The sequence below is a fragment of the Merops nubicus genome, unplaced genomic scaffold (assembly GCF_000691845.1).
Source record: "Merops nubicus isolate BGI_N331 unplaced genomic scaffold, ASM69184v1 scaffold27857, whole genome shotgun sequence".
NCBI classification, from domain to species: Eukaryota; Metazoa; Chordata; class Aves; order Coraciiformes; family Meropidae; genus Merops; species Merops nubicus.
In genome coordinates this window covers 1-18,774 of record NW_008618760.1, presented here as the reverse complement: position 1 = coordinate 18,774, position 18,774 = coordinate 1, and the positions used below count along the sequence as shown (strand labels likewise).

The 18,774-nt window shown below is 53.0% G+C and overlaps 2 protein-coding genes across 2 annotated transcripts; one reads left to right on the top strand and one right to left on the bottom strand.

Moving 5' to 3' along the window:
- Nucleotides 1–4,065: 4,065 nt before the first annotated feature.
- ARPC2 (actin related protein 2/3 complex, subunit 2, 34kDa) lies at nt 4,066–14,652 on the top strand (the record flags this gene model as incomplete). The annotated part of the gene is made up of 9 exons (XM_008943558.1): nt 4,066–4,100; nt 5,095–5,207; nt 8,028–8,073; nt 8,636–8,822; nt 9,243–9,336; nt 11,629–11,755; nt 12,716–12,816; nt 13,209–13,309; nt 14,208–14,652. Coding segments are annotated over 9 exons (829 nt in total), but the record flags the coding sequence as incomplete, so codon positions are not given.
- Nucleotides 14,653–15,078: 426 nt separating this feature from the next.
- On the bottom strand, nt 15,079–18,287 carry AAMP (angio-associated, migratory cell protein; the record flags this gene model as incomplete). Its single annotated transcript, XM_008943557.1, has 9 exons — nt 15,079–15,344; nt 15,547–15,701; nt 16,001–16,091; nt 16,532–16,635; nt 16,988–17,103; nt 17,379–17,462; nt 17,611–17,755; nt 17,868–18,007; nt 18,164–18,287. Coding segments are annotated over 9 exons (1,035 nt in total), but the record flags the coding sequence as incomplete, so codon positions are not given.
- Nucleotides 18,288–18,774: the final 487 nt, after the last annotated feature.

Here is an 18,774-nt window from a genome sequence, read left to right as displayed (position 1 = left end):
AAAAAAAAAAAAAATTGCTGTTGCTCTTAAGTGCTCCTTGGAGTATCTTCACAGGTGCTGTGGCTCTTAGGGGATGTTCTACCAGGGTGAAAAATCTGATTTGGAGCTGGCTCTATATTAGATAGAAAGAGCATAGAAACCACTTGGAGATGAATAGGAGGAATGCAGGCAAGAAGACATAAAACCTGTCGGGGCTTTTTATTGTTACAGGAACAAGGTAGATGGGATTTGGTGCAGATTTGACTTCAGACCTGATAAGTGTTATCAGAAAATGGACTGCTGCTGCCGCTTGGAGCAGCTGCCATTTTAGCATTCAGGCAGGGTTTTGCAGAAGGGCCTCGTCTGGATTTGGTGCTCAGTGCAGAGCGGAGCCATTTCAGTTACTCCCAGTATGAGCTGGTTTTATTATTCTTTTGGGACAGAGGCTACCAGATGGGGTAGGTTGCTGGGGGAGGCTATAGTTGAGTAGCGTTGGTGGTAAGGAGCTTGCAGGGGTCCCAGCAGCTCTGTGCCTTGGCAGCAGATGGGCTGTCCTGTCTGAAATCCTCCAAGCGTAGCCAGGCTTAGTCTGTTCCTCAGAGACTCGAACCAGGGGTAGAAATGAACCCGACATGAGCTCCCAGCTGCCAAGAGTGCTGCTTGGAAGTAAAATGTGAAAAGGATGGCTGGGGTTTACAGTGACTCTGTGCCAAGCTGCTAAACTGCTGATTGTCCCCGTGGGTGTGGGTGCCTCACAGGCAGGGGACACTGGAGCGCACCAGAGCAGGCAGAGTTCCTCGGGATGACAGCAGTAGCCTGCCCGTAGCTGGTCCCCCCCTGCAGGGCGCAGCTCTGGTCCCAGGCCCGCTGTGCGTGCTTCGCACAAAGCCTTGGCCCTTCAGCCACGCCAGGGCAGGCAGGGGGCAGCGCTACGCGCCGTGAGGACACGCTCTGCCCCCACTGGGTGCTCCACCTGTCCCCGCCGCGCTTCCTGCTGGTGGAAGAGGGGGTCGGTAGGAGGTCGAGGGGAAGTGATTGCGTCTGTGCAACCTGCAGTGCTTTTGCTGGTCCAGAAGCCAAGAGAAGCTTGAGGCGAGAACTCCTCTCCCTTCTGCCTGGAGACTTCTTGACAGAAGAACAACAATTTGGGTAGTAAAAGGGGTGGATTTTCTGTTGTAGAAACATTTTAAGTAGCTAGTACAGTTTTGGTGAGGTGAGACAGAGGAATAAATAGAAGCACTTTAAACATTGGAGCTGTAATGCTGCTGAACTGTGAAGGGCTGAGAGAGTTCACTTTACTTCCAGGCACACCTCTGATACCCTTTCCTGTCCTCTCCTGGTCCAGGCCAGGGTCACTTCGGTGTGTGCCAGGTGAGGGAGAAAAAACACCCTGCAGTAGATGACAGGGCTGATGTGGCTGCAAGGAGCTCTGCATGCGGCTCACGTGAGTGCTCGCTTCACTGAGGCACTGCTGGGAAGCAGTTGAATATTCAGCACCCAGGGTTCAGCCTGGTTACCTGTTTTCCCTTAAATATCTCCCCTCTTCACCATCCCCAGATAGAAGAACCAAGTCTTGGGAAATCGGTGTTAAAATAACTTCTCTAAGAAACCATACTTGCGTGGTGAAAGGTTCAAATGGGGCTGCGTCAGCAGCAAGCTTTTGTGTGCAGAACAAAGGCTCCTGACCTGGGCTATGGCTTCTTAAACAACGTGAGGACTGATCATCCTTTGCCATTCCCTGGGGTACTGGGCAGGGGATCCTTCCTGGGCAAAACCTCTCCAAGGCTTGCTGGCTTCCCTGCGCTGCTCTTGGCTCAGAGGTGCCGTGTCTGGGAGCTGGGGCTCTGGGAGGCATCAGCTCTGTGTGTGTGGGGAGTGGAGACTGAACGGTGTAGCTCTGACAAGGCAGAGCTCAGGTTTTAGGATCCATTCTCTTTAATATTTCTAGCTCTTGTGTGCTTGACTGTGCTATCTTTAAAGCTTCCTACATAGTTTTCTTTTTTTATAAAAATTCATATTGCCATCCAAGCTGATTCCCACATCTGAGTGTGGTGCTCTAAAAGAACACGTCTGCATCGATTGACCACGTGGGATCAGTGGGATTTTCCTTTCATCTCTGCTCCAAATGGTCCTTGGTGAGCAGAAGTGTCTTGGATGTGGCTTGGGGAACTGCTTCCTTTTCCAAGAGCCCAAGGAATCTCCAGCTGGGGATGCTCTGGGAGCCTCCATATCAGGCCTGGCTGGGAGGTGAAGATGAGAGGGAGAGAGGTTGCAGGTAGCTGGCACAGCCTTTAAACTAAAGGATCTAGAACTAAAGAACCAAAAAAAAAACCACACTAAACAAAAGAACTAAACTTGGGTGCACTTGCACTGCTTCTTTCAAGTGTGTGCTTTTTATCTCCAGCAATGCAGCACAAAAGACAGAGGCTTTCCAGCCTTCTGACAAAAAAGGCTGTTGATTTTCACAGCCAATAACTTTCAAGAAGAAGCAACACCTCATCATTTCCACTTTGGATCTCTGTCTGGGGGTTAATTCCTCTCTTTCCACTTGAATAAAATGTGTTGACCTGGCGCGTGGCCTGGGATCAGTGCTATTCAGTGCCTTGGTCTCCTTGCATTGTCCATCTTGAGTTTTAGCACAGCATGGAGGCCGGGAATGAGGCTGGGTGCAGAAAAGCTGATGGAAGAACAGTGCTGTTTGCAGGGAGGAAAAAAAAAAGAAAGAAAATCATTGAAACCTTTCCAGAATATGGTGAGGGACAGTAGATACTGCGTAATCACTTCCCCCACCTTTTCCAGTGTATGTACCAGGGTGTAGCTGGTACCCAGCAGCACATGTGCACAGAGCTAGTTTTGGCAAAAAGGTTTAAGCTGGGCTCTGGGCAGCAGCAGCATCATAGCTGAGACCACAAGGTTGCCTCGTTATGCTGGATTTGCTATGGAGATTTATTTCAGTACATTGGTTCAGATGGATATGAGTGAACTGTTTTAGAGGCTGGATTTCTGTTAGCAGCAGCCTGGACTCTGTTTAGTATCAGCCATTTTTTGAAAAATAAGCAGAGATGTGCTCTGAAACAGGAGTGATAGGCTGGCATTTTTATCCTATTCTAATTTTCTTTCCCTGCTCCCAACAGCGGAGGTAACTTTGCACTGCTCTTTGTTGGACAATGACCCATTAATACCAGTCCCCCTGCCAAAGCAATTATGTGGTGCCAGTCCTAACAAAATCACTTTTCAGAAGCAGTTGGATCTTTCACGGGATCCTACTCTTCCACAGGTTGTGGACAAACTGGCCAATTGGGTTTGTTAAGATGTTGTTAAATCTTCGTACTTGCAGCATAAGACATGACGTGGCTTTGGCTCACGAGGTGCTCGTGCTGCTGATCAGGGATCCCAAAGGCCACACTGGGCAGCATTAGAGCAAACCCAGTTCTGCAGTTTTTCCTGCAGAGGTAGCTGGCATAGTGTTGGGGTATTTCAGAAGGGATGTGGGAGGGCAGGATGAAATGCATATCCAGAAAGCTTTCCTCTGTGGTTTGCCTCTAGCCCCAAACTTGGAGAAAGGGTCTTTGCTGTGAGTGGGTGATACTGGCAAGTTTGCAGAGCTGCTGCTGGTGGCGAAGGAGGCACTGTCAGGTGCTCAGCCTTCAAGTTCCATCCATGAAACCAGTATGGCTGGAACTTACAAAAGAGCCTCTGTCCCCAAACTTGTATTGTGGCTGTTGTGTATGGAGAATGTGCCTGTTAAAACAAACTCCTTGGTGACGAGGAGCTTTCTCAGGTGCTTCTAACTGGAAATCTGCGATCTCAAAATCTATTAATGAACCAAATAATGACAGCCTCTGGTTGTCAACCTTCAAGGCGTATTTCTGTATCATCTGGGGCAAAACTGGTGCTTATGGGAATGGAGAGAGTCTAAGATCTCATGTTGAAGGTTATTTGCTGGTTGAACAGAGAAGATGGAAGGGTTTTTAGGTAGAGATGCTTGTGAGAAATAAGGCATTGGAAATTAATCCTCTTTCCTTCACAGCTTGGAGGCTGCTGTTTGAGTTCTCATTTACCTCCTTTGTTTTCTTTGCTTTTTAGAAATAAACCAGAGGCAGTAGAAGTAACATTTGCAGGTAAGCTCCACAGCCCTCATGACTTCTCTGAGGAAAGGGCTGCCCATGGTTACACCTGGTGTGCCTGAGTTCACCCAGCCTGCTGCTGGGGCAGGAGAACTACACAGAGGCAGGCAGTGTAGACACCCTGCAGTGTCCCCAGAGCTGGGGCTTTGCCAGCTGTCTCACTGTTTTCTCTGTCTACCCACCTTCCCTGGGACTTCTCCCGCAGCAGCGAGTTCAGTGGTGGCAGTGCTTTGTTTGATGTGTGTGTTACATAGCTCTTCTCTTTTACCTCACCAGTTCTCCAGTCCTGCCCGTTTTGTTACTTGTTATTGGGTGTTTAGCACTGTCTGGTTTGGGTTGTCAGAAAGCTGGCTGAAGGTGACAGGCAAGATGAATTAATTGCCTGGAGTTTGCTCTCCAGGATGAAAAGTGCCAAGGAGGTTCAAGTGTTCATTCAGCAACTGATTTTTTTGCTTCCGTTATTAAGAATGCGTGTAAGCTGCAGAGCTCCGTGGGGAAGTGGAGCTTGCTCAGTAGCTGGAGGGTTGTCTTTCCCTGCCCATTCTGCAGGGAAGTGGAAGCTGTCTCAGCAGGCTGCAGCTGAGCTGCCTTTGCTGGCAGAGATGTTGTCTCTTCCAGGCTGCAGCTGTGGCTGGTGGGCATGTCAGTCACTTTCTGTGCTGGCCATCCAGAAGGCTCCTGTCTGTGCATGTTTGTATCCTCATGTGCTGAGCACAAGCAGTTTTGTCAGGGATGCTAGATGACACTAGATGAAAGCTTTCTGTGATGGACAGATGTCAAAACTGTTCCAATCCTTTAAACAATAACAGGTCTCCTTACATGACAGTACCACTTTCTGTAATTACAGAATTCTCTCTGGGTGTATGTGTGAGGGCTGGAGCAGGGGGAACAGTGACGCTTTATACAGTGGTAGAACATGTCGGGAAATCCTTCACCAGAAATAGGAACTGGTGCTTGTTCTCTCACATTTCTCTTGCTTGTTTTATAGACTTCGATGGAGTCCTTTACCACATTTCAAACCCCAATGGAGACAAAACAAAAGTGATGGTCAGCATTTCTCTGAAATTCTACAAGGAACTCCAGGAACATGGTGCTGATGAGGTGAGTTAGCATCTCTGGGCATTGAGCCTACAAATACTCTTAGCATGGACAATGTCCTTGAAATAGAACGACAAAATTGTTTAGGTTGGAAAAGACCTTTAAGATCATCAAATCCAACCATAAACCTAACTATACAAAGTCCACTGCTAAACCATGTCCCTAAGCACCACATCTACACATCTCTTAAATACCTGCAGGGATGGTGACTCCACCACCTCCCTGGAGCCTGTTCCACTGCTTGACAACCCTTTTGGTGAGGAGATTTTTCCTAACATCCAACCTAAACCTCCCACTGCACAACTTGAGGCTATTTCCTCTTGTCCGATTGCTTGTTACTTGTGAGAAGAGACCGACACCCACCTTTCTACAACCTCCTTTCAGGTAGTTGTAGAGAGCAATAAGGCCTCCCCTAATGCTGATGGATCTAACATCTAACCCTTGGAGAAGCAGCTGTGCTCCCATTTCACACTGGCGAAAGAAGCATCCCTGTGCCAACCAGGAGTCCCCCTTTGCTGAAATACAAGGACTAAGTGTGTTCACATTCTGTTGATTAAGAAGTCATATGACCCTACAGCCTCAAGGGTGAAAGGCAGCACCAATTTTGAAAGTCCAAATGAGTGTGCAGCCTGACAGTATAGAAATAACTTCCCTGACTGATGCGCTGAGCCCACAATTGAGGGAAGGCACTGAGACAAAACTGGAGTCGCGTGGCGCGGCTCTTTTGGTTCTGACCACACTTGAGAGTGAGCACTGAGCTTCTGCTGCCTGTGCAGACCTCGATCTGCAGACTGGTTCCCTATGTGCTGCTGCTGCTCTGCAAAGTAGCAGGTTCAGTTCCTGTTGAAGAGGCTGGGGTTGCCGAGGACCATTTATGGTAGAAAGAAGGAGCTTCTCTGAGCTGTGGTTGGGTGGCGAGGCAGGAAGTGTGACTCAGTTCCCCAGTCAGTTTTCAAATCTCCACTCGGTAGCAAATGGGGTTCACTCAAGACACTTCAGCAGGCTTTTGCCTCTGGGTGTCTGCCCTTGGAGGAAAACAAGGATACTGCTCCGTGCGTTTATTGTGAGTCTGGCAAGAAACAGTCGATTTGAACCCAAAGTGAACTCGTGTGAGTTGCTGCAAGACCTGCCAAAGTCAGAATAAGTACAACTGATTGTCCTGCTTTCCTGGTTCCTATATACAGTGCTTTCTAGGAGCAAGCATTGCCTGCTACTGAAGGTACTGCTGCTGGCACATGAGAGTTAAATGGTGGAGCCCTCCCAGCATGTTTAGTGAGGATCAGTACAGTGTGTGATCCCAAGAGAACTGCTGAGGTGTGCCCACCTCTTGGTGGGTGAGAGGCTGGCCCCCCTGTCTGGGGAGAGGCTGCCACCACTGTCTGCTAGTAGCCACAGTGGTGGTGGTGATGGAAGCCAACTTCTCAATCTTTTAGAGGAAAATGGGATCTCTGCAGGATTCTCTTGGGAGTGCTAACTAAATAGAAAGCACGTTTTTAATCACCAGCTGGCAAGCTGCTGTTCTCTGTGCTACCCTGGAGATGATGGAGCTTGTTTCTGCTCTATCTTGGGTGAAATCCGACTGTGAGAAGCACGAAGTGGGGTTCCTGCTAGGACAAAGCATCTCCCTGGGCTGCAGGCAGGCTCTCTGCTCAAAGGAGGTTTTGGCACGCAGAGGGCCCATGCATCCTCTCTGCCTGGTAGTGGGTGTCATCCCAGGAGGGCCAGTTCTGCCACAGCAGTGTTGTGTTCTCTGTGAAATACCTCCTGTTCCCAGCCCCCTCACTGCCACAGAGCTACAGCTCAGCTGAAAATTGCCATTGATGTAAAATTCAGCAGCAATTATGTTTGAAGAGCTGTGCTGTAGGCAGCTCTGATTCTGGGAGGCACCCAAGCTGCCTGGCAGTCTCCTGTCCATCCCCATCCCATCTGTCCTGTGTGACAGGCTGAGACAGGGCGGGCGCTCACCCAGCCGTGCTGCGCCTGACCCCTGCTCTGAACTCGCTGTCGTAGAGTCATAGAATTCTTCTGCTTGGAAGGGACCTTCAAGATCAAGTCTGACCATTACCCCAGCACTGCCAGATCACCACTAAACCACGTCCCTAAGCATTGTATCTACACATATTTTAAATACCTGCAGGGCTGGGGACTCTACCACCTCCCTGGGCAGCCTGTTGCACTGCTTGAGAACCCTTCTGGTGAAGAAATTTTTCTTAACCACTTCTGAACCTCCCCTGGCATAACCTGAGGCTGTTTCCTCTTGTCCTATTGCTTGCTACATAGGAGAACAGACGAACCCCCACCTGGCTGCAATCTCCTTTCAGGTAGTTGTAGAGAGCAATAAGGTCTCTCCTGAGCCTCCTTTTCTCCAGGCTAAACAACCTCAGTTCCCTTCCCACCTTGCCTTCGTGGAAGGAGGGGGACAGAGCATGCTTTGCATCTGCTTTTAATGGGAAGAAGGGCTGCAGCCCTCAGATCTGTTACCTCAAGCTCTGCTAAGAGTTCTCCTTTGAAGGCAGGAGATGTACAGAAGGGGTGTTCTTCCCCATACAAGTTCAAGACTAGCGAGAACTTTTTGAAGATCCAGTTTTGAGTCTTGTTCTGCAGCATGTCCCTTGTCAGTGGCATTCAGGGAGCTCTGCCTAGAGCAGGAGCAGCTACTAATACTAGAAGTTGGTGACTTAATGTTTGTCCAAGGTCACTTAGGCTAAGGGGAGACAGGTGCTGTAATTTGATGTTTTGAAATGAAGACCAAACACAGCCTGGGCTGTGCAGGAGGAAACAACTCTGCTAGCTTGTGCTTTCAATATTTCATTTCTTTCCTAGGTATTGAAGAAAGTCTATGGAAGCTACTTGGTAAATCCTGAATCAGGTAACCCTGCAATAACATTTACTCTGTGTATGTGTATGAATGCAATTCCAAAATTACCTAAGTCGCCTCAGAAACGCTCAGATGAATGCTGCACTTCCAGCTGGAGCCTGTGCAACAACCAGCAGTTGAAAAGGTGGCTCAGCTGTGTCGGGGCTGAAGTAGCTTGTGGCACAAGATGTAATTCTTGATGCAGCCCTCCTCCAGAAAGCCTTTGTTCCTCGTGGTTGGGGTCTTTGTTCTTCTTAAAGACACTTCATGAGACATAGGAAAACCATGGTTACCTGTGACAGCATCTCTTCCTACTCACTGCAAAAACTTGGGAGCAGCTCAGCCAGCACATGAGTCTGGGAGCTCAGGAAGGAGCACCAGGAACGTTGCCATGGCCACATGCTGAGTTCAGGCATGGCTTCTGGTGATGCTTGGAGTGGGAAATAGTCACCCCTGGAGCTTCTGGGGGGGCTTAAGGGAAAGGTTGGACTGTAGCTGTCCCTTTCCAGAAAATATCTCTGGCTTCATTACAGCCCTGAGTAGTTTATTAAGGTTAGTGGCTGTCCCTCCCCAGGTTACAATGTCTCTTTGCTCTACGACCTGGAGAACCTTCCCACAGACAAGGACGCTATTGTGCACCAAGCCGGCATGTTGAAGCGCAACTGCTTTGCTTCAGTCTTTGAGAAGTATTTCAAATTCCAGGAAGAGGGCAAAGAAGGAGAAAAGAGAGCTGTCATCCACTACAGGGACGATGAGACCATGTAAGTGTTCCAGCCAAGCAGCGCGGGGGTTGGAGCTGTCGGTATGCTCTCTGCTCCTGCTCCCAGCTGTACCTTGTGGTGGAAAGCAAGGAAATCCTGCTTTGGCAGGGTAGTTAATAAGGGCCTGTCCTCAGCTGCCAGAAGTCTCCAGTGAGGGCAGAGCTCATCCCTCGGGCTGCAGGGATGTTACACAAGAGTCCCTGTTAGTGGAAGCACTTGTGGATGCATGCCGGAGCGGAACTGGCCACTCCCAACAGAAATGTTTTGCTCCCTGTAAATACAGTCTGAAGGGTGGGGAAAATCTCAGCAGCCTGAACGGTTGTTACATCTACTTGACCTTGTCACGCAGTTGCTTCCTGAGCCAGTTGCACTTCTTAGCTCCCAGTCACAGCTGGGCTCTCCTCTCCCCCCCACCTGCAGGTACGTTGAGGCGAAAAAGGACCGGGTCACGGTGGTGTTCAGCACGGTGTTCAAGGATGACGATGACGTGGTGATCGGAAAGGTGTTCATGCAGGTATGGAAACTGAACTACGGGGAAGGGGCTGGGGCCTTCATTCACATGCCTTCTTGCTTGACACAGTGTTGCCAAACAACCAGATGTTAGGCTGAAGTGAGCTCACAGACGGTTTAATGCACGTAAATGCTTTGCAGGGCTCCAGGCTGCACTGGGATGGAGCAATCACATTAATAGGCATAGGCAGTGTATTTTCTAATCGGGCTCTTGCACTGGCCCTTTATGGTCTTGCTCATATGGACAGTCAAATGTGTTATGTGTTAAAGGTAAGAAACACCACAGTGAATACTTCAGTATTGATCAGCCAGCTGTGGTGTAGGGCTCACCGGCCAGCTGAGGAGCTGCGTGCGGCGGGGAGGCTGTAGAGGGAGAAGGGGTGAGGCAATGTTGTGCCATGTCTGGGATGATGCTGAGAGATGTCTTCACCTCGCAGTTTTTTTCCTGCTAATGTTCAAATGCTGCAGTGAGACTCAGCAGATGACTCAGTGTGGCTGCTCTCGCATGCCATGGTGGGCTTTCAAATTTGGGCTTTCCAGAGCTATGGATTTGCTTAGTTTGTGGGCTTGAATCAGTCATCATAAAGCCACATGCTTCTGGACTCAGCTACCATTTGCAACTGCCATTTAGTTGGGAAGCATTCAGAGGCTTGTGGTAAACACTTTGTGTGTCTGTGGGCAGCTGTGTGCAGCCTGTGGAGACTGAGACCTCTGCTTACACCTGGGGAAGGCTTGGAGCATGAAAGTACATGTGCTTCTGTGTCACTGGCCCACCTAGCTCACCATGTGTCTGCTGAAGCACCTGGGGATCCTCCTGTGTGGGCAAGGCTGCAGGAGCTTTAGCCTGTCCATCCAGGGGTGCTAGGCAGTGCTGCTGACAGGCTTGTGGGCAGCAAATTACTGACCCAGTTTGCTGGATACTAGTTTACCTGTGTTGAGGTCATTACAACAGGGTCTGTTGTGACAAGAGTCTTATCTTGCAGCTCTGCTCTGTGTTCTTTAGCTGCAGGCAGAGCATTTGCTCTGGCTTTAAACTTTTCCCTACCAGCATATCCCACAGCCTGGAATTCAGCTTTTAATACAGGGAGATGTGATGTGAACAAAACAGGGTCTGTGAGGCTCCCAGGGAGGTGGCAAGGCTTTACGGCAGCAGCTGTCCCAGAGTCTCCATGTCCCAGGTTCCTGGGTTTTTACAACAGCCAACCCTGCTCCTGCCCAGCCACAAGAATTTCCACTCTTGAGTCATGCCGGCTCCTTCCCTCCAGCTATTGCTCTTGCATAACACAGCCCAGTCAGGCATGGTGGCTGCTCATCTGGGCTCTCATGGAGAAAATCTGACCATTAACTAACCAGCAAAGCCATTTGAACCATTTACCCCTCTGGCATAAGCAGGCAGAACTGCAAGTTAAGCACTTTATTAAGGAAACCCTGGTGGAACAGCTCTGTTTTTAAAAAGGGCACAGATGTTCCTGCCCTTCCCAGGGTGAGCTGTGCTCAGAAGGGAGGAGAGGCCAAGGGTGGCTGATGATGTGTGGGTTGGGCTGGGGGTCAGTGAGGCACAGGGGAGGCTGTGCTGCTTTGGGGCAGGAGAATGATGTCCAGACTTTGCCAGCCCTGCCTAGGGAAAGTCCTAGAATTTCTGAAATGCAGAGCCAGTTCCTTTCATGTGAGGGTGGGGGTTGTGCTGCTGTCAGAGGAGTTTCCTAGTGGAAGGGATGTCCCTGCCTAGAAGTATTGTTACAAGGTGTAGAGAAACATTAGGAGGAGCAGGCTTTGCCATAAGCTTCAAACCCCAGAGATGGCTCTTAATGGCATTCCTAGGCAAAGACTCCTGGTGGGAGATGCAGAGCTGTTATACTGGGTGTGATGAAGACCTCGACACCCTTTCTGAGAATTTCCTCTCCTCTGGGGTGGTGGGCACTGCCCGCTTTCACTGGAAGCATTGGTGGTGTTGGCTGTCTAGCAGGAGCTGTGCAGTCTCATGTGCTTGCTTAGATTGAGGTGACCCTTCCACAAAACATCCGTGGCAAGTGACCTGACACTGAAAGCCACCCCAGCTGAGGGGCTGTGCTAGGGCCACGTGTACACTTGGGACAGCCATGCATTTTGGTCTGGTTTTACTGGGGAAGAGGATTGCTTTCCAGAGGTTTGGACTGATGGACACAGCCTATTCAGGAAAAGCTGAGAAACCTCCTGCTCAGTTGCCCTGTGGGAGCAGGAAAACTCCATTTGCTTCCCCAGTGAGTCGCTGGAGTGTTGCGGTGGGACTCGCTCACCTTTGCTTTGTCTCGTTCAGGAGTTCAAGGAGGGTCGCCGAGCCAGTCACACAGCCCCACAGGTGCTCTTCAGCCACAGGGAGCCGCCCTTGGAGCTGAAAGACACAGATGCGGCCGTTGGCGACAACATTGGCTACATCACCTTCGGTAAGCAGGCAGCTCTGAGGCCTGGGGACGCCGGGGGAGGAGCGAGGTTCCTGCTGCTGTGTGAGAAACAGAAAGGAGCTCTCTCTCCCTGAGTGCTGAGGTGGATCACCGGGGGCTGAAGGGACTCTGGAGTTGCGTTCTGTGTTGTTTGCCCTCACCAGCGTGTCCCTTCGCTGTATCGGTCACCTTGGCTCTGCTGTCGGCAGGGAGGTGGGCGCTGAGCCATTTAGTGTCTGCCCAGCACACAAGTCCAGCGTTTGGGAGCAAAGGAAGGGTGGCTTTGTGGTGACGTTGTAAAAACAGGAGAGTTCTTGTGGGAGGTTTCATGCAGGTGTATGTGCAGCTTGCCCAGGTGCAGGTTCTTGATCAAGGGAGGCCGTCAGAGAGCAGGAACAGGGCAGTGAGTTCTGCTTCTCCAGCTCTGCCACTTTGCTCTGGCCCAAACACTTCTGCCTCTGAGCTGCTGTCCCCTGCCTGCAGAGGTGCTGGCTGGCAGAATCATCGCTTCCTCCTGGACAGTAGTGCTGAGGGCTGAGCCAAGTAGTCCCACCCCTGCCCTGTTCAAAGGAAAAGGTCTCTTCCAGAGAAAGAGGGGTCATGGTTGGATGTGTCATTAGGGTCTCTCAGGCTGGCCTTCCTGCAGTTCTGAGCTCAGAGGTGGAGCACAGGGATCCACAATGGATTTCAAGATTGAAGGGCAGTCTGGGTCTTGAAATCAGCTGAGCAGCCTGGCCACCTTTGTCTGCCTCCCAGCTCTCTCCTCCATTTGCTTCTTGCAAGCACTGAGGTAGCACCATGCAGTTTCCTACAGTGCTATCATCACTGGGCACTTGGCCTCACCTGTGTCCTCCAGAGTGTCCAGGCTGTTGTGGGAGATGTGGAAAAGTGCTGCTGAGCCCCGAGTTTAAAATCACAGGTGCTGGGGAGGCACTGACAGATTGTGTCACCCTCTTATTGCAGTGCTGTTCCCCCGTCACACCAATGCTGCTGCCAGAGACAACACCATAAACCTGATCCACACGTTCCGGGACTACCTGCACTATCACATCAAGTGCTCAAAGGTACCGAGGGGCTGGGGGATACTGGGTGGCCTCGGCCCATCTGACCTGGGAGCTGCAGGGGAGCACGGGGTGGGGGTGTCCCTCTGAGAACTCGCTCATGCAGGCGTGGGAAGTGATGTGTCATTGCTTCCCATCCTAGCAGAAAAGTAGGATTTTGCCCTTTTGGGATCTGCTTTTGCTTCTCTCTGGGAACGGAATTAGAGAAATTGTTTAGACCTGGCTTTGACCAGGGCTACGGCAGCAATTTTCACTCCCCTCATAGCACGGTGGCTGTGCAGAGCTAGGTGCTTTTCCAGCAAGGAGCAGAAAGACAGCTCCTGCTGCGTGTCCTGACATCTCAGCTATGAAGACAAGATGCTGACGTGTCCCCGTTTTGTCCTAACGAAACCCAGGCCTATATTCACACGCGTATGAGGGCAAAAACGTCGGATTTCCTCAAGGTGCTGAACCGTGCCCGTCCAGACGCAGAGAAGAAAGAAATGAAAACGATCACGTGAGTAGCAAAGTGGGTGGGGCCTGGCTCTCTGGGCTTCTCTGCCACCCACAAGCTTGCTGCTCCTGAGCTTGTCATGTTACAGTTTGAGGAGGACTGGGATGCTGTGGGAGTGACCAGACATGGGCCTGATGTGCTGGGATCCCACCTGGAGAGAAATGGGGTGTGCCATAGTGAGGTGCTTGCATGGGTGCCTTGAGGTGAAAGACTGGACTGGGGTGTGTTGGTCTCCTGGGACCCCTGTGCCCCTTCTGCCAACACTTGCTTACTGCCTCATGTGTCCTTTGTAGGAGCTGGGTCTGTGGCAAACCCTGTGCCAGCAGGTCCTTGGCCAAAGAAAGCTTGTATGCAGTTCCACAAGCCCTGGTGTCTCCCCTGTCTGCCCCATGCCTGTGGTGGCACTTGTGGGGCTTTTCCCTTGTTGTATTAAAGCTGGCAGATTGGCTCTGGAGGCAGCTTCAGCTCATGGGGGAGTGGCCAGGTCCTTCCTGGGGGTTGGCAGGTGCTGGAGCAGGTTCCTGCTGCCTGCCGACTTCCCAGGCCAGCAGACCCCTGGGGCAAGGGGCACTGGCTGGCTGGCTCCTTCTTGTAAGACAGCCCAGAGCAAAGTGGGTGGAGGAGAGCAGCTACAAGAACACATTTCCTTTGGGCCCTTTACCCTCTGATCCCAGAGCCCCTTGGTGGCCTTCTTCTGTGCATCCTGGCACGTCCCCTTTGCATTCTGCTGCGGGGTGGTGGGGTTATGCCCCCTTCAAGCACCAGCCCCTCCCCGCAGCCACAAACGCTTCGAGCTCACACCCAGCAGCACCAGCCTGGCCGAGAGCTGGCTGCAAAGCCCCGGGGTGCCCCGGCACAGCCCCGGGCACTGTGCTGACCTCTCCACGTCCTGCCCTGCCAGGGGGAAGACGTTCACAACCCGTTAACGCCCGGGTCACCGAGGCCGCCGTGCAGGACGAAGGCTGGGGCACGTGCTACCCGATAATCGTAGCTTTTAATGTTGCACCTCTGTGGGCTCTTAAGGAATTCAAGCAATCGGGGTCTGTTTGTACAACGGTTTGGGGAGTAATCTGCAGAAACGAGCTGTGCTTGCGAGGACTCGATCGCTCCAAGAAACAAAACCTTAATTCCAGTTTGATTGACTTAATTTCTGTTCTTTTTTTAATTCCTTTTTTTCTTTTCAAGCTGTTCTGCTTTGCAATATGTTACCAGAAATAAGTTGCAGTATTTCTTATGAGAATAATGCAATATTAACTTGTTTTCTTCCGAGTATTTGAGTTCAAAACTCCTGTATCTGAAGAAATACTGTTGGGGTTCATTAATAAAGGAGATCTTTCTATCTTAAAGAGCTGTGGGGCTTTGGCTTGTCAGTGCGTGTGGCCTTGCCCCGGAGGTCACAGGCACAAAGGGGAACGCTTACTGTATCCCAGAGCAAATTTCTTCTGGTGACCTCTGTCCTAGGGGCTGAACTGGGGTTGCCCTGCCCAAGTCTGGGAGTGAGTAGCCTGATGTGTTAGGAAACTCCTGGGCTGCACAGACCAGGATTCTTCTAACCTCAGCTATGCTACCTGCACCCACCCCTCCTACCGTGGCCCCCTCATTCCCCCAGATGGGAAGAGCTTTGTGGGGGTGTGTCTCTGCCTCCCCTCAGACCAGCATAAAACTGTCTGCCATTCATCCTCAGGCCATAGCTGGATGCTGGGGAGATCCCTGAGGAGGGAGCACAGCTCTGCAGGTCCTCTCCCCGCCCACAAGCAGAGTGGATGGCATCCAGTTAAGTGAAATAATTTATATCATTAAAAGACACTTTCATACAAAACCCCAGGCTTGACCCCCAGACAGTGAGGGCAAAGTGAGGCAGGCTGGAAAATTACAAAGTAGGCCCAGGAGAAGGGTGGAGAAGCCCATCTCCCTCATTCCTCTGTACATGAGCCACCAGGCCCCCATCCCTCGGCACAGTTCCTAGCGATCAGGGCGCTGGACGCAGAACACTTTGGCTTGATGGTCTCCAGAGGTTGTCACCACAATGGAGGCATCCCTAAGGGGAGACAGTGCTTAGAGATGGGGCTGGGGGTGTTGGCCATCCCCCACCGACGCCCTGGGCCCAGCTCCGATCTGTCCCACTCCCCCCAAGACCTCTGTGCCTTGAGACCAGGCTCCAGGGCCACCCAAAGGAGACAGTTCTGAGGCTGGAGGTCCCTCCACCCAGCAGGGAGGGGGGCTAGGGGTTCACTGCTCACTTGTTGACAGCAAAGTCGAGGATTTCGGCCGAGTGCCCTCGGTACTCGCTGATCATCTTCCCCGAGCGGGCGTCCCAGAGGCGCACGGCCCCGTCCAGGCTGCAGGTGTACACCACGGCCGAGCTCTCCTCCCACAGCAACTGCACGATTCCCGACTGGGGCAGGGGGAGGCCACAGCGTCAGCGCTCTGGCCCCCCAGCAAGTCTCGGCTCCCCCCACGTGCCCCCCTCTGTGTTTTCTGCCATGCCCCCAGCTAGGAGAGCCAGCCCCCAGGGCCAAGCTCCGGGGCGCGTCCTCTGCGCAGGGACTGCGGCTGCTCTTGGGGAAGCCCGTGGGGCTGAGGGAGAAGCACAAATTGAGAACTGGCCCCCCAGGAAAGCCCCTGGGCTCCAAGGAAGGTCTCTGATGGGCCCAGACACCTCCCGAGCCCTGGGGAAAGGGAGTAGAGCAGTACCTCATGTTGGCACTTATGTCTCAGGCTCTGTGTTGAGAGGTCGTAGATAGCCAGCGTGCCATCCAGGTAGCCCACAGCGGCCAGCGGCATCCTGCAGAGAGTGGAACAGGCGTTACGTGTGCCTGGAAGCACATTAAGGATCACAGCTGAAGGTAAATCCTGTGCTGAGGGCTATAACGTATTGAGGTAACCCAAAGGCTGGAGCCATGAAACACCCCAGTCAGAAAACTTAATGGGACAGTGAGAGTCAGCAACCAGCCCAAGGCTGACAAGGGAAAAGACAGTGTCCTGATGGAAAGATCCCTAGCAGCAGTGTCTGGAGGGTATCTTGGCCAAACAGCAGGCCGTCAGGCTAGCCCCCACACCCAACAGGTTATGGGAAGGCCACGCCCAAGTGACCAGGGATCTCCACAGCCAGCTGGGTAGGATGGGAGTGAGAGACATGCAGCAGTATGAGCGCAAGGGATGGAAAAAGATCTGTAACAACACCTGTAAGCTCCAGCACTGAAGAGGGGCTGTCCCCATACTCACACGTTGCAGAAGCCCAGAGACTCCACCGAGTTGGACTCTGTCTCCTCACCCTCGCCAGCAGGGGGCTTGGGGGCCAGGCTCTCCATCTTGAAGACGCATACCACCTGCGGGGCAGGAGGCTGCCTAGTCCCTGAGGGGAGGGAAGGGGACCCCCAGCTGCACCAAGGTCCTCCCCCTTACCCGGGATCGAGCCTCCACCCCCTGAACACCAAGGCCCAACCCCAAAACCTCAGGTCTTCGAAGCAAGCACGGGGGGTAAATTCCTTCTATAAGCCCGGTGGATCTACCCAGCTGCAGGCCGCACCTGCAGCTACAGGAAGCCGTTGTGGTGGCCAAGGGCGCCTCCTGCTGAGCAGTGGTGGCCACCACAGGCTGCTGGGGACCTGCAGAGCCCTGAACCACCCAAGGTGATTCCCCCCGGGGATCCTGGCTCTGTCACCACCAGCACGAACCCACCTTGCCTGTGGCAGAGTTGACCAGCTTGGCATGACAGTCCACAGAGCCCGTCATGATCAAACTGCCATCTTGATTGCTGGCCACACATGTCAAGGGGTCCTGGTGGCCATCCTGGCCTAGGGGACAAGCAGGAGAGGCATAATCTCTCCATGTGTCCTCCCCACAAAGACCCAGGGGGCCTCAAAACCCACCCTGCATCCTGCAGCATCCACCTTGCCCAGCTCTGCCAGCACACTGGTGGCACAGAGCAGCCACCTGTGGGAACAGGAAAACCCAGCACCAGGCTCCTGTCGGCATCCCCTGGCCTCGGGATGCCACCTCTCTACCTGGGCAGAGGTCACAGCCCACTCCCCAGCCAGGGAGCACCCCGGGTGATTAACCTCTTTCCTACCTTTCAGGACATGGAGTGAGGTTCCCTGCTTCAGGTCCCAGATGCGCATGGTCCCATCCTCATATCCCACCACCGCTCGCTTCCCTGGGTGAGACAGAGCCACTGGATAGAGCCAGAGCTCTCCTCATCCCTCCACCTCCCGCTCAGCACAGATTGGCAGGAGCAGGAGGGCAGATGGTGGCAGCAGGATCTGTTGGAGAGCTGGTGATATTGGACAGCCCCCGTGCCTCACCATCAGGCAGGATCCTGCCACAGGTGGCTGGGCACGCAGGGCCCTGGAAGGTTTTGCAGTCTCCGCTGGGGATCTTCCACATCCAGGAGTTGCCATCAGCCGTGCCCGCCAGAAGGACATGGGCTTGAGGGTGCCACTCCATCCACTGGGCAGAGGGACAGGCCACGTCACAGGGGCAGCGTCCTCCCCTGCCACCCATCTGAGTCCTGGCTGCCAGCCCACAAGCTCCCCACTGCACTAGGGGTCCTGTCACTCACCTCCAAGTCCCCCACCTCGAAGGACCACACTTCTTCCTTGGCATCCACTCGCCACACTTTGATAAGCCCAGACATGTCGCCCGTGGCCACAAACACAGAGTCGTGGCTGAAGCCGGCACAGGTGACTGAGTCCTTATGTCCTAGAGACGTTGGGGGACAGAGGATGCTCAGGCCAAGCCACAGAGGATGATCAGGAGCCCAGCTCAAGCAAAGCATCGGCCAAGGAAGAGCACGTCCAGAGAGATGTGGCTGGGGGGGGACACGGCCACTCACGCGGACAGCTCTGAGCGCCTCACCTGAGCACTCGAACAGGAGCTCTCCGTCGCTCACGCGCCACACGAAGGCCTTGTCATCCTCCCCGCCCGTCACCGCCAGCGTGTTGGTCTTGGGGTCGGGACACGGCCACTCACGCGGACAGCTCTGAGCGCCTCACCTGAGCACTCGAACAGGAGCTCTCCGTCGCTCACGCGCCACACGAAGGCCTTGTCATCCTCCCCGCCCGTCACCGCCAGAGCGTTGGCCCTGGGGTCGAGGCTCACGCAGAAAACAGAAGCTTCACACAAGAGTAAAGAGAAGCTACATGGCTCGGATACTGTTCACACCCCACCAACGTTCCCGGGGCATCCGCACATCGGTAAGCCCAACTCCTGTCCCAAACCAGTGAGAATCAATTCTTCCAATGGGGGTAAGAAGCACAGGCTGCCTGCTGAGCTCAGGGCAGGCTGCCATGGTACAAGGCTCAAAGAGCTTCTCTACCAGAGCACGGAGTAGAGACGAGCACAGCCCAGGACAGCCCCAAGCCGTGACGGGTGTCCCGGAACAGCCAAAGATGGCAACCTGGCATGAACCTGCTGCACCCCTCGTGCTGGGGAAAGCCAGGGCGGGAGCAGGTCCCCAGGGTGCCCTG